Source organism: Eutrigla gurnardus, assembly GCF_963514095.1.
Source record: "Eutrigla gurnardus genome assembly, chromosome: 6".
In the NCBI taxonomy this organism is placed as follows: domain Eukaryota; kingdom Metazoa; phylum Chordata; class Actinopteri; order Perciformes; family Triglidae; genus Eutrigla; species Eutrigla gurnardus.
In genome coordinates, this window is record NC_139920.1 from 19,675,193 (window position 1) to 19,690,201 (window position 15,009).

The 15,009-nt window shown below is 46.4% G+C and overlaps 2 protein-coding genes across 4 annotated transcripts in view; one reads left to right on the forward strand and one right to left on the reverse strand.

Annotated features, from left to right (window-relative positions):
* The window catches only part of LOC311015092 (homocysteine S-methyltransferase), a 97,857-nt gene that overhangs the window by 20,380 nt on the left and 62,468 nt on the right, over positions 1-15,009 (forward strand). The window lies entirely within an intron of this gene.
* Positions 3,679-15,009, reverse strand: part of tmem131 (transmembrane protein 131) — a 36,653-nt gene continuing 25,322 nt past the window's right edge. The window contains exons 18-41 of one of the 3 annotated variants that reach the window (XM_084012125.1): positions 14,569-14,673; positions 14,403-14,489; positions 14,170-14,322; positions 13,998-14,073; positions 13,365-13,479; positions 12,806-12,944; positions 12,610-12,719; positions 11,705-11,777; positions 11,465-11,619; positions 11,203-11,345; positions 10,431-10,617; positions 9,639-9,824; positions 9,381-9,536; positions 8,813-9,255; positions 8,441-8,607; positions 8,023-8,153; positions 7,813-7,931; positions 7,419-7,571; positions 6,013-6,163; positions 5,773-5,897; positions 5,616-5,688; positions 5,432-5,535; positions 5,199-5,347; positions 3,679-4,624 (exon numbers count right to left, since the gene is read on the reverse strand). In XM_084012125.1, coding sequence (XP_083868251.1) covers positions 4,355-4,624; positions 5,199-5,347; positions 5,432-5,535; positions 5,616-5,688; positions 5,773-5,897; positions 6,013-6,163; positions 7,419-7,571; positions 7,813-7,931; positions 8,023-8,153; positions 8,441-8,607; positions 8,813-9,255; positions 9,381-9,536; positions 9,639-9,824; positions 10,431-10,617; positions 11,203-11,345; positions 11,465-11,619; positions 11,705-11,777; positions 12,610-12,719; positions 12,806-12,944; positions 13,365-13,479; positions 13,998-14,073; positions 14,170-14,322; positions 14,403-14,489; positions 14,569-14,673 — 3,570 coding nt within the window. In that variant the 3' untranslated portion in view covers positions 3,679-4,354. Of the gene's footprint in view, positions 4,625-5,198; positions 5,348-5,431; positions 5,536-5,615; positions 5,689-5,772; positions 5,898-6,012; positions 6,164-7,418; positions 7,572-7,812; positions 7,932-8,022; positions 8,154-8,419; positions 8,608-8,812; positions 9,256-9,380; positions 9,537-9,638; positions 9,825-10,430; positions 10,618-11,202; positions 11,346-11,464; positions 11,620-11,704; positions 11,778-12,609; positions 12,720-12,805; positions 12,945-13,364; positions 13,480-13,997; positions 14,074-14,169; positions 14,323-14,402; positions 14,490-14,568; positions 14,674-15,009 lie in introns of all 3 variants that reach the window. The other 2 variants (XM_084012124.1, XM_084012123.1) reach the window with 2 other exon arrangements.

The following is a 15,009-nucleotide window of genomic DNA, read 5'->3' on the forward strand; positions in this document are numbered from 1 at the left end:
TTGATGCCAGTGTAGAGAGCATTACAGTAGTCCAGTTGTGATGTAATGAAGGCATGGATGACTCTCTCTAGATCGCTCTGGGGCAGGTAGGCTTTGGTCTTAGCTAGGATTCTCAGGTGGAAAAAGCTCTTCCTAACTACTGCACTGACCTGCTGCTCGAACTTGAAGGCACTGTCAAAAATCACACCAAGATTTCTGACAGAGGGCCTGATGTTAGAGGCAAGAGGGCCCAGGGCATTGTTGGAGAAGGCCGGAGAAGTTTTGCCAAAAACGATCAGCTCAGTCTTGCTCTCATTAAGGTTGAGGAAGTTTGCACCCATCCATGACTTGATGTCAGCCAAACAGTCACGCAGTAGCTGGAGTGCAACAAGCTGGGATACAGCTGGACGTCGTTGGCAAAGCAGTGGAAGGAGATATTGTGTTTAGCCAGGAGCAGAAAGAGGATGGGACCTAGAATAGAGCCTTGAGGGACCCCACAGGCGAGGGGGGCAGCAGAAGAGATGGAGTCTCCAAGCTGGACAGAGAAGCCCCTGTCGGCCAGTTAAGACCGGAAGAACTTCAGAGCTGTGCCTTTGACGCCCACATGATGCTCAAGCCGAGCCAGCAGGATCCTGTGATCCACCGTGTCGAAGGCTGCTGTTAAATCTAAGGATCAGGATATTAGAGGTAAATTCATACAAAACCGCTGATGCGCGTTCCCTTCAGGTACAGTTTTTCCAACGTGGCATCATGACTTTTAGTAAATATACATGCCACTACCTGTGGCGTGTTATCTGTACGCAATTCGAGCTATATGTATGCGTACGTTCTGAGCGAAACGACCCATCACATCCGTGTGTATGTAAACGCAAGCAGTCTCTGTATTTGCCTCTAAAACAACCCCGTCTCGTTTGAAATCTCTGAAGAATCTCATCATAATGTACACTCCGGCAGTAGCCCCCGTGGCCCTTTCAAAATTTCCCCAGAGGGAATTTTCTATTTTAAATTTTGCTGTCAAATACTATAAAATATACTGTTCTGTTTGTATTAATAGTATTATGAAACAAAAAACATGTGGTGATGTCATTTTAAAATATACAAAATTGAGATTGAAATACAAGCTTTCTATTCATTCATAGAAAATTTTCCATTTTCATTTTCCATATTGTGTAACAAAATTAAAGGAGTCATCACCTGGTTTTATACGTATCCAGCCCCCCTTGGATCGCTTTGGATCAATTCGTAAAACTTATTAGAAAAAAAAAAAAAAAATTTAATCAAACATTGAGCTTGTTCTGACCCTTTTTCGTACCGCGATTTTATCACGCGAGATTACGCGCGAGGTTTTGACTGGTCCGGATGTGCATTGTATAATATGTAATGAGGCGCGCGTTGATTCGCCGCAGGAAGGACAGAGCCGGGGGGGCTTGCCTGCATGCAGACTCCAAAACATAATGGCGGCGCTTCGGCGATTTCAGGTAGCGGACGGGGCGGGGTTGGGTGGTGAAAGAGGGGTGGGCTTATGCAAGTAGCCGCCACGGTGACGTCACCGAAGGCGCAGAATCAAAATCTCGTGCTTTAGGAATGCACACCCTTGTGTGCTATTCCTGTTCGGAAAAAGAGCAGAAGCGAAAAAACGGCGCCACTTTCAAACTCCAGCCTTTCAGGCAAGTTTCAACTGAGGTCAAACACAGATATGCATGTTTTAACAAGAGAAATTGCGATTTCCGGGTGATGACTCCTTTAAACAAATTATATTGATCCATGTCCATGTAACACGGGTCTATTTTCACTCGTTTCCTTTTTTAAAGTCACAGTTGGTGATTTGTTTTTATTATATTCACTGAAACAGACATTATGCTCCGATAGAACAACATAAATCATCTGGTTTTAGAAAAAACGCACCTCTACGTGCACCTAGAGCTTGTTGTTTGTTTTGCAAAAATTCACTGCGCCCGTATCATCCTGTCTACTCAGTGCAGTTCACAGTTTGTGCACACGCCACAGATGCCACCTCCCCCCTCTCGCATGTTACAATATCACAGGCACATGCCTCAAGATAAGCATACGCTAAATGATGTTAGCAGTTGCTATCTATGAGTAAGTTAGCCAGCCTACCTCTGTGTAGCGTGTACTCCATGTCGTTTATCGATGAGATAAGACACGCGCACTGACGAGCACTCGATGGGAGGGAGCGGAGGAGCTCGGTGGTAGAGAGGGGGGGGGGGGGGGGGCGTGAGTGTTCGAAATTTGACTGAGTCAACTCGATCTGCCAGACTTGCCGACTGCAGCTTTATCATCTATTTCTTAAATGGGAAACCAAATGACCAAAACATAAACAAACCTACACAGACCACCTTTTCATAAATTTGCACAAACATATTTTCTGTGCCCATCAGAATAAAAATGTACCGAAGTCAACGCAGAGAATATTTTTTGATCCCGTTTGAATTAGAACATGAATAAGACACGTTTGTCAATTTAAAAGATAATTTTTCATGTCCAGAAAGTCTGAAAGTTTGTATAATGTGATGTGAGAAAACAGCTCACAGCCAAGATGATCACTTGAGGAGCATGTAGTGCACTTGTGATAAACATCTGTTTATTTTGACAATACATCCTGTAAAATGCAGTGAAATACAATTTTCTTTCCATTTTCCTATCATATATATCATTAGTTGGAAATAAAATGTCAGTATAGTGTTGAAAAAGTTGTATAGTGTGCTGAAAAAAGTTGTTCTCGGTCAAAAAAACCTCGGTCTAGTATGTCGGAAAAAGTTTTAAAAGAACAAGTCTTTGTATAGTTTGTCGGATAAAGTTAGGATTGTGACGACGGACTGCCGTTACGTCGGTCATAAATCAGACGGGTGGGTAGAGGTAGATACACAAGGGGAATGAGACGCGCACGCAGCTAATGGGAAATTGTTTATTGACATAATGCAGGATTAGCGGTTTTTAGCGGCCACCAGGATTCACCTGGGAGGACAGAAAGCCAGTGACGATTAGCGGGCCATGATTGCAGTAGGTGGGAGAACATAATCTTAGGCGAACAGAGTGTGGAATTGTGTGAAGCATAAAACTTACCTGCCGCTCCTCTCTTCCTCCCAGGGTGTGTCCCGACAAAGCAGTCCTCCGAGGGTGCGCACATCTTTTATTTGTTCCGCTTGGTGGAGCGGGATGAACCAAGAGGAGAGTAGGTAGAGGGGAGTTTGATTGGTGGGTTTTAAAGGTGAATGTAAATATAGGTAAATTATTAGGTTTATTTATCTACGTGATTTTCCGGGTTTATATCGATTGTGTGTGTATATAGATTGGGTTGGTATTGGGTAGGGATGTTAATTTATTGTTTATTTGTTTATTTATTGTATGTTTAGGGGGTGAAGGAAAGGAATGGTACATGCCAATTAGGGAAAGGAGGTGCTGGGGGTATTTAAGCGGGTCATTTTGGGGAAGATGGTGTTGAGTCAGGATGTGCGTGAAACCTGTTGTGTTGAATGTAAAATAAAGAAATTTCACGGGCTGAACATCATCTGAATGGGTCTCCTCATTCTGGGCGCATCGACCGCTCGGGCAACCTGACAAGGATGTTGAAAAAGTTGTAAAAAAGTCATATTTAGTATGTCGAGAAAAAAAAAAAAAAAAAAAAAAAGCCCTAACATACACATAGATTAAAATGAAATGAAACAAGAAGACCAGATGTTCTGCTGAAATCATTTATTTAAATTTGCTGACATTGGAGGTGATGTAGAACACAAACCTCAAACTGTTTATCACCGACTGTGACGGGGCGTCTTTGTCATCAGGGCAGAGCCCAATTTAAAACGGGACCTAAACCTTCAACCTTCCTGGTCCAGTCGGAATTCTCAGATGCCAATTTAAAAAGCCTAGTGCAACGGTTTCATTGCAAATGTATGAAAATATGACTTTTCAAACCAACTGGAATAGGAAACCGGTGAGAAATCAAAAATGATTGCGAAAACGCGACACATGGCTTAAAATAAGACGTCTGCTTTCCACCATAAATACTGAACCTCAGCGATGCCATGTACCGACTTTGAGAGGGAATGCAGCGTTTCCAGCCCGTCTAGAACGGCAACATGTCTGGCCGGCATTAGCTGGCATTAGCATGCCAGGCCATCAATATGTCATTTAGGGGCCCATGTTAAAACAAATCCAAATAAAAAGTTAGCATTTCTGCCCCGTGAATAAAAAGCTGCAGAAAACTAAATTGCCGGGTCGGTTGCCCACCGAACCCGTCACACTTCAGGTAACGTTGTTTCCTGTCGGGATTCTTCTAATTATAAAATTTTAGTGCACAGAGAACGCGCGGAGTCCGTGACGTGCTTCCGTTAAGTGCAGGTCGAGTGCGGTGGGTTCAGTTGGCGTTGTCGGAGGAGCTGGGCCACGGCTCCGAGCTGCGCCGGCTCAGCGTCGGGCGCCACATGCTCCACGGGTTGTAGGTCCGACTCATCTCCGTGGAGGCTGGCGGCGACGGGGTGGGGCTGCTGACCAGATCGGTCAGTGGTGGCGGCGGGTTGGTTGTTGGAGGGAACGGGTGCAAGGCGGAGTCTGCGCTGGTGGACCAGATGGAGCTGCCGAAGGGAGTGGCGGCGGACCAGGGGTTACGGCCGTTTCCCAGCAGAGACTAGGAACACGAGACAGGAAGTCACAAACAGGTGGACCTGGTAGGGGGGGCCGTGGCCACGCCCTTCAAATAGACACTATGATACTAAGATTTCATCTCACGGCTACAAAAGGAAGGCTGCTCCTGGCAGACTTTATTCAGGGTTCCTCCACCTTCTCCAAAGTCAAATTCAAGCACTTTTCTCTTTTATATCATATATAACATCACATAGAACATACATTTCAAGCACTTTATTCTAAATCCAAGCACTTTTCAAACCTGGAAAACACCACACTAAAATTCAAGTGTTTTCAAGGATTTCCAGCACCAGTGCCAACCCTGATTAGACTAGAGACTAAAGACTAGAGTCTAGAGACTAGGGTCTTAAGACTTAAGTCTAAAGATTTAATACTAGAGACAAGAGACTAAAGACTGGAGACCAGAGTCTAAAGACTAAATACTAGAGACTAGAACCCTGATTATTATTATTATTATTTTTAATGCAAACATTGTCTTTCACAGAGATCCTTCCCTGGTCCGATAGTCAATGTGTTTGTGTGATGGACTCTTGACAGGAAGTGAAGCGTGGTCTTACTGCGGTGGGGGTGGTCGGCGAACCAGAGCTGCTGGGCCACGAGTGCAGCGAGTCGCTGCTCGGGATGTCCCAGATGGACGAGGCGGAGCTGAACTCAGACCAGCTCTGCTGCGGCTCCGATGACTTTGGGAGATTCATCCCTCTGAAAACTACAGACACAAACACAGACGGTCAGTTTGAAAGCAGCCGGTCGGCCGGCTGTGAACATCCCTGCAGTCCGCCGGTGAACTGACCTCGGGTCAGGTTGAAGGAGTTGTTGGGTCCGAACGCAGAGAAGGAGTTGGCGGAGTGGAAGTTGGGGCTGCTGGCAGAGTCGATGGGGCTCCACAACCCCGAGCTGAGAAGGGGGGAACACACAGTTAAAAACGAACATGATGATGTCACGGCCGGACGTTATTGTTTGTTTTCTCACGTTACCTGTCGGAGCTGTCGCTCTCCACCGACGTCATGTGGGCCAGAGTCTTGTCAGGTTTCCCCGGACCGGATCCACCTGAGCACAACGGGAAACATCAGGTTCCTGCAGAGCGCCGCTGTGCAGACGGGACCAGCTGTGACCTTGTGGCCGCATACTCACCTGGACTCTTGTCGTAACCGGCGGCGACAGCTGCGAAGGTGGGGTTGCCGTTCTTCCCCGGGAGAGGAGCTGCCACCGCCGCCGCACACAGTTTATTTCCTGGCGCCTTCTTCTGGTTCCCCTCGCTGTCACAGAAACACAACAACGTCACACACTCAGTCACATGTTGATGTAAACATGTTCAAACGGAAAGCAAAGCCATCACAAGCTCTGGCGGGGAACCGGTGGACCGGTGGTTACCTGCTGCTGTTGAGCACACTGCTGTAGGAGCCACGGGACAGCAGGCTGGGGGAGGTGGGGGGAGGGGAGCAGGTCCCTGCTGGGACGGATCTCTTCAGGAAGGGGTCTGCGTTTAGGGTCTGCAGGGAGATCTGCTGAAGACTGTCTGCTTCTGTGTGGGGTTAGAACCAGGACAGACTAGAGACTCTACAGACTAGAGACTTTATAGACCAGAGACTCTAGAGACTAAAGACTCTAGAAACTAGGGACCAGAGACTAGACTAGAGACCAGAGACTACACTAGAGACTAGTCTAGAGACTAAAGACTAGAGACTCTAGAAACTAGAGACCAGAGACTAGACTAGAGACCAGAGACTACACTAGAGACTAGTCTAGAGACTAAAGACTCTAGAAACTAGAGACCAGAGACTAGACTAGAGACCAGAGACTACACTAGATTCTAGAGACCAAAGACTAGAGACCAAAGTCTAGAGACTAAAGACTAGACACTAGAGTCTAAAGACTAGAGTCTAGAGACTAGCGACTAGAGACTAAAGTCTAGAGACTAAAGACTAGACACTAGGGTCTAGAGACTAAAGACTAGAGTCTAGAGACCAGATCCTAGACTAGAGACCAGAGACTAGACTAGATTCTAGAGACCAAAGACTAGAGACCAAAGTCTAGAGACTAAAGACTAGACACTAGAGTCTAAAGACTAGAGTCTAGAGACTAGCGACTAGAGACCAAAGTCTAGAGACTAAAGACTAGACACTAGAGTCTAGACACTCTAGACTAGAGTCTAGAGACTAAAGACTAGACACTAGAGTCTAAAGACTAGAGTCTAGAGACTAGCGACTAGAGACTAAAGTCTAGAGTCTAGAGACTAGCGACTAAAGTCTAGAGACTAGCGACTAAAGTCTAGAGACTAAAGACTAGACACTAAAGTCTAGAGACTGAAGACTAGATTCTAGAGACTAAAGACTACACACTAGAGTCTAGACACTCTAGACTAGCGACTAGAGACTAAAGACTAGACACTAGATTCTAGAGATCAAAGACTAGAGACCAAAGACTAGACTCTAGAGTCAAGACACTCTAGACTAGAGTCTAGAGTCTAGCAACTAGAGACTAGAGTCTAGCAACTAAAGACTAGACACTAGAGTCTAGAGACTAAAGACTAGAGTCTAGAGACTAGCGACTAAAGTCTAGAGACTAAAGACTAGAGACTAGAGACTGAAGACTAGATTCTAGAGACTAAAGACTACACACTAGAGTCTAGACACTCTAGACTAGCGACTAGAGACTAAAGTCTAGAGACTAAAGACTAGAGTCTAGAGACTAGCGTCTAACGACTAGAGACTAAAGTCTAGAGACTAAAGACTAGACACTAGAGACTGAAGACTAGAGAGGTTTCAGACTGGACTTACGGACACAGTTCTTGGACATGGGGACGTCCCACTCCGGAGCAGTGAACTCCTTCTCTCCCTCCGAGCTGCTGCTGTGTCCGAGTTCGGCCGTTTGCCCGCTGGACAGCAGCTTGGCCAACAGGGACGGACGTCCTTCCTCCAGCTTCACCTCAACTGTCAAACAGACAAGTCACCTTCACATCTGCTGCATTTATTTTTTCATTTATTATTTTCTGTATATTAAATGCTATGGAATAGTAAAAAAAAAATTGCAGTCTGGTATATGTGAATGATAATCACCAACATTGATTTAGATGCAGTGCTTTATAAACGCAGCAGCGATGCCCCTAGTGGGAACCTGGGGAACGGCAGTGGGCTGCAGATATTGAATGATAAATGAAGACCGGGAGCTCACATCTCTGTTTCTGCAGCGGCCTCGTCTTCGGGATGCTGCCGAGCGGATGAAGAGTTTTGGATGTGAAGCTCTTGCGTTGTTTGTTCTCCAGAGGCGTCACATAGGGAAGCTCCAGAGAACTGAACGGGATAAAATAAAAAAGGGGGGGGTTAAAGGAGAAAAAGCAATGAACAAAAGATGACGTCATCAGCTGCGATCACATGAACAGACCTGGACTTCTCTGCAGGGTTCTCTTTCTTCAGGGGTACTTGTTTCTTGGTTTTGGGTTTGTTGAGGAAGTTTGTCGTCTCTTCTTTCACCGCTGCTGTGGCTCCTGTCCTCCCTTTCTTCTTCACGGGTTCCTGGGAGACGTGACATAGTACGACAATGATATCACACGAAGGCTTCCGTTGTAATGGTAATAAACTAAAGCATCTGAATGCGTCACATTGTTCAAAGGGAATGTGCAACCGTGGTTATATATTTAAAAATTAAACTCTGCTTTACAGTCTGTCCAACATATGACATCATCAGCCCCCCCCCCCCCCCCCCCCCCGAATAAAGTCAGTCGACTGACTCGTGTTGCTATGGGCCTGGACTCTGTGGTGGATATGACGGTGTTACTTACCTCTTTGATGGTGGTCTCCACGTCTGGGTTGGACGTCTCTGTGGTGGTGGAGGAGCTGTCGTCGTTGTCGGCCATGTTGTCTTTCAGCTCGTCTCCCTCTCGAGGCTTCAGCGTGGATTTCTTCTCCTTCTCCTCCTTCTTCCTCTGGGCTTTTGTTTTCCCCCGAAGCTTCCCTTTGCATTCCAACACTGAAAACCACATGAACGCAGACCTCAGAGACCTGGACAAGATACCTCAGAGACCATGATCCCAGAGGCCTCAGAGACCATGATCCCGGAGGCCTCAGAGACCATGATCCCGGAGGCCTCAGAGACCATGATCCCGGAGGCCTCAGAGACCATGATCCCCGAGGCCTTCAGCCCGTCTACTCTGAGATGGAAACTGATGTGGTACCTTTGTTTTGTATCGACTGAGTGCTCTGCTCCGGGAGATTCTCCCCGCCGAGAGGATCTGGACGGTCGAGGTCACTGTCCATAGCTCCGATCAGGCTGGCATACTCTACTTCCTCAGGACAGAGGCCCCTGTGAGGCAGCGAGGACCCGGGTAAGCCAGGACTCTGGAAGTCCGGCTGTTTAGCGCTGCGAGCCTTCCGGTTGGTGAGCTGGCAGGCGGCCGGAATAGCGTCCTGGCCTGAGGGGGAACTTCCTTTGGTCGGCTGCGAGGAAGCAGCTTGCATAGATGGGCGGCTGAAGCTGATCCTGGACTTCTTGTCTTGGCCGTCAGAGTCCGATAGGGTGCGGCTGCTGTTGGGCTGGCGACCTCCGACCCGAGCGGCTCCGTTGGTTGCTGCGTAGGTGCCTCTGGAGGTCTGGGGGGCGTCGCTGTAATCGTTCAACCTGGAATGGGACGGAACATTTCTGTTGGGTTACATTTACTTAGACCCTAGCCCTTTGGCTGCTACATCAAGTATCGTACTGTTCAGTGGTTTTAAATCAACCCTTTTGGTCTGTGTTACACTCACTTTGAATCACTGTGAATCTGCACTATTTCCCTGAGATTAAACGGCCTCCCGGTCTCCAAGGTGGAGCTGGTTTCTACAGAGACCCGTCTCTTGAAAGGCTCCCATATGCTCTGGGCCTCCAGGTAGGCTGTGGCGATCACCAGCAGGAACATGGAGCTGAGGAGAACCAACAGTGGTTAGTTAAAACGTGTCGGACCGTTGAGCACCTGGACCAGGGAGCAGGTACCAAGGACCAGGGAGCAGGTACCAGGGACTCACCTCATGATGAGGGACACGATGATGTAGAGCTCCAGCTCCCAGCCCGGTCTGGGCAGCGTCTCTGCACACGACGCCAGCATGTGGTATGGCAGCGAGGCGTTCAGGACAAACACAAACTCGGAGCCTCCACAAGTCATCAGCTTCAGCTCCCGGATCACCCGAGAGGATGTGAAGTCGGGTGTAAACCTGGAAGGAAGGCAACGTAGAGGTTTAAAGGTCTCGTACTCAAATAAGAGAGATTTTTAAACGAGCCGACAGGACTCCGTGATGTCACAACTTCATGGTATATAGTGTTTTAAATGGTAAACCTTCTAAATGCGCAGTTTATGTAAATGATCAGCTGACAGGAAGTACACATGGACCCAAGCTGTTGCCAAGCAACGCAATTCCGTTGAAATGCACTAAAAAAGGAGGCGTTTCAGAGTTCACAGAACTAGAAACAGAAGTAATAATCATAAAATATTTATTTATTATTATTTATTTATTAATAAATATTTACTTCGAAGGCGCCTTTCTTGGCACTCAAGGACACCGAGTAGAAAGGACACAGTGAACTGTTCTCAGAGGTCATGTGACCGGTAGAAAAGGAATTGGGGATTGTTGTCGTGGTGACGAAACATGGCAGTGGGGCTGTAAAGTGATGTCACAGAGGCAACAAACGTGTGGGAGAGCAGCAGTTACAAATGAAAAGGAAAGAGACTGAAATCCTAAAGTCAGGCGGTTTCTCTTAAAGTGAGGATTTGTAGCTCAACACGGACGGTCCGACGCTCGGACAGGAAGGAGGGAACTCACAGTATGACGAGGTCTTTGGAAGCGTTGGGCTTCAGTGCAAACTCCTGACAGTTGAGGACCTTGAAGCCGAAGCCTTCGCAGGCCTGCCCGTTGATCTCCGCCGAGCGGATGGTTATGGGCAGCAGACCCGTGTTCTCCACCCGGAACGTTTTCTTCAGGGTGAAGTTGGGTTCCTTCACCTTCACCTCTGAGACCAGAACAACAGATCCTCAATCAACGGCCATAAAACACACACGTTTATTAAGAGCTCTTACTAGAACTCATCAACAGTGAGACTCGTAAAGAGAATCATAACCTGGAAAACAAAAGTTTTTAATGAAAAATATCTAAATATATTTGTAGGATCAAACAAGAGGATCTATTTCTGAAATATGACATGCTGAATTATCCAAAAACAACACAGAACTGTATATACTGTATCTCTGACCAACTTTACGCACACACACACACACACACACACACACACACACACACACACACACACACACACACACACACACACACACACACACACACACACACACACACACACACACACACACACACACACACACACACACACACACACACACACACACACACACACACACACACACACACACACACACACACGTTTGTTTACAGGGTAACCACCGTTTATTAAATACTTATTTTACAAACTCACACCTCATAAACAAAATGATTTAACATTGAAATTATTTCATTTTTTTTATCCTGATATCAGGCCCCTGAAACGTGGTCTCCCTGATCTGGACCCACAACGCAGACTCACTGTCGATGCAGTCCTTCAGCAGGGCCTCGGTCATCTTGAATCGGAGCGAGCTGCCTTGCCCCGGAGGTTTCCCAGCAACCTTCAGGCTCTCTGTGGTGCCGCGGCCGTGGAGCACGATGGTGTCGATCACCGTCAGGTTGTTCCTGGACACATTCAGGGTGAAGGTTTCACTCGTACACGTCAGCAGGGTTACCGACTTCACACAAATACTGCTATGTACTACATCAAAAAGTTAAAAAAAAATATATATATATTTAGGTACCTGACGATGAGGAGGGAGGAGACGCTGTGGTTGCTGGTGGGCGTGAACCTCACGCTGAAGGTCTTGGTCTCTCCGGGCAGCAGCAGCAGGTTGTACACGAACGGGCGGGTCGATCCCTCCATGAAGCCGCCGCTGCTCCTCGTCAGTGACGTCTGCTGTCGGACAAACGAGTGGCCCAGTTACAGCAAATGGCAACTACACACGGCAACAAGCCGGTTCCATGAGTCCGTGGTCACTCACGTGATTTCTGTGGACCTGGAACTCTAGGGTGTTCGTGTCGATGTTGATGTTGGACAAGTTTCCTAACGGCAGTCTGGAAAACAACATCACAGGTCGTTAGTGTTGCACCGAACACCGATGGTAGAGAAGCATCTCTCTCCGGCTGTTAAAACCCTGTTTCCGCAGAAACGCTACTTTAAGTCTAACATGAAGCTAGAAGCAGATGAAAGCAGGACAGGAACCCCTCTGAGATGGTTCTGGATCAGCAGAACTCCATTCAGAAAACCAGGAAAACAACAACGTGGCTCTAATCAGCGGCCGTATGTTCTGATAAAATGAGACTGCATATTTTCTGAATCCGTCCAAGAATCTCCTGTAATCCATCCAACACATAATCCACCAGAGACCACCACTTCACCTCAACCAGAGCTTTCTACACTTACTGCGGGGTCCTCCTGCTTTGAGCAGCTTTCCCTCATCAACTTCTCACAGAACTTCTGAATTCATTATCATTTAGTGGGTTTCTGTCTCCCTGCTGCAGTACCACTCTCCGCCTGAATGGTTACTGATGGGAGGGGGCGCTGTTTCACAGAAACATCTTATTAAACGCTTTTTGTCTCCCTGCTGCAGTACCACTCTCCGCCTGAACTGGTACGGATGGGCCGGGGGCGCTCTTCCACAGAAACATCTTATTAAACGCTTTAATGTGAAATCTAGTTGTAAATATTAAGTTAACAAAGAAATCACATAAACTCAAGTATTCAGATGGCTGTGTAATGTGTACATGTTTGTTAGGAGGAAAACTAATTTCACGTTCAGTCATCTATGATTCCAGAACTTTTCTTGACGGTTTTAGATGTTTGTCATGGTTTCGGTATCTACGGAGAGATTTCATCTATCAGAGTCAGCTGGTGGAGATCACACACCTGTCGGCCAGCTTCCCAGTGAACACCGAGGGGTTGGGCAGCAGGGCCAGGGGCAGGACTTGGACGTAGACCAGGACGTCTGCAGGATTCTGCAGGACCACCTCCTCTTCCTGTAGACACACAGACACACGGTCCAACAACAACAACAACGAAGACGACGACATCATCATACGTTCCTGCTGGAGGTTCCACTCACGGAGGAGCTGTTGGTGTTGGTCAGAGGGAACAGGATCCGCTGGGATGAGTTCACCAGCGATGGCCACGTCAGGTGGGCCGTCACCTTGGCTTGTACGTTCTTCTGCAGGTCCGTGTTGACCTCGAAGACGGCTTCGATGCTGCAAAGAAGAAGATTTATCATTTACATTTATCAGGAGTCAACTAGGGCTGCTGGAATATAATTTCAATAGTATAGTAGAAAGACCAATACTAATCGAATGCTGAAATTAATATTCAAATGTGTGTGTGTTTTTTTTAATATGAATGTGTTTTCTAACGTTGTCCTCGCCTTGGCCTAGCCGCATAAACGCATGCTTCTGTCACATGAAGTCTGATGAACAATAAAGTTTTCTGAATCACAATCTCCGTATCAGAAACAGCCGCGTTTCCCATGCGTATATATACATATATATATATATATACACATAAACAATATGTGTGTGTGTGTACACACAGAGACATACACCGACACCGACACACACACAAAACCTGACAGCTCTAGCAGCCTCGCACGTCCCCCGACTCGTAACTGGACCTACTTGTGGCCCGAGCGCTCTTTGAGCTCCTTCCACCTCCGGAGGAGTTTCTGGTGTAGATCCACGTCGGCGTCCCAGATGTCCTCCTGTAAGGCCAGACCATGAGGCTTGGACTCGGCTGTGAACGGGGAAAACAAGTCGTCGGTTCTCTAGTTCGGACTCTTTTCTGAGATTTGTACGACAGCGTCGGGTTCATATTACAAAAAAATAAGTCTAAATTTATCAGATTGAAGTTGCAAATTTACAAGAAAGGACTCAAATATTCTCTGAGATGATAAAGAAACTGTGCAATTTCGTTACAGCTAAAGTCGCGTTGCTAAGGTCCTAAAAGATCCATAACAACCATGTTTCAAGAATATAAATAAATACTAATTATATTAATATATTTAGCAGTCTATGATGTCTGTGGTGTGATGAGGATGATCTAACATTTCAAAGTAAAGTGATTGTAAATTGTAAATTTGTGACTTATATTTTTTTTTGTCGTACATTTACAACTTTAATTGTAGAATATCTGAGCTGTTTATCAGAATATTCAGTCATTTATTTATTTAGTTTTAAATCAACCATGGCAGTAAAACAGCGACGTAGATTTGAATGTTACAATCAATAAATAAAACCAAAAAGAAAACTTACATTTAAGCACAAAAGGCAGCCCCACATAACAGTGATCACCACACTGCAAGCTGGCGTCAAAATAAATATTTGCCACCTGAAAAAGATGTAGGAAAGAAAAAAGGAGTTTATAAGGACACTGAAGTGCGGCCCGTGTTGCTCGGCGGAGGGGGGGAGGAGGAGGCGGAGCTACCTTAGATTTACGCCGCGGCTCCAGCTCGTCCTTGTTGTTGCGGAGACGTTTGTAGTAGAAACGCAGATCCTCTGTCAGCGAGCGGATCTGCTGGAGCCGGACTCTCTGTGTGAAGGAGCTCTGGATGCTGAAGCTCTGATGGACCACCTTCCCCTGAAGACACACAGACGCATCAGCAGCCACGAGACAGGAAGTGAGTGACTTCACCTGTTAGAACCCCCCCCGGTACTCACTGGGAAGGAAGCTGGCAGGACGATGTGCTTGGGAGAGCTGTTTAACGTTCCCACAGCGATGAGAGCCTTCACTGGGATGGTTAATATCTATGGGAACAGAGAGGTCACCATTACACGCTGCCGCTGGGGGCGTTTCTACCCAGAAGGCCACAGTGACGTCTCCCACCTCGTAGTCCGTGGTGATGTGCACGGCTCCGTCATACGTTCCTTCCAGGGCCTTCGCCACAAGCGTCACTCTGAATGCTGCGTAGTATCCAGACGCCAATATTAACTACACACACACACACAGACAGACAGACAGACAGACAGACAGACAGACAGACAGACAGACAGACAGACAGACAGACACTTATCTTTATTTTCCATTCAAATTTGTATTGAAATTGGAGTATATTATACAGCACAACATATATACATTATTTTCTACACAAAAAAATATATATAAATATAAATTAAGTAATAATAATAAAAAATAGGTAATAATTAAGAAAAAAAAAGAATTAAAAAAAGAATAACAACCTTATTTTTTAATGCAAAACAACAAAAAGTAATATTCAAGTATAACATTGACTTTCATATTTTAAATCAATATTAGAACATTAAAAAC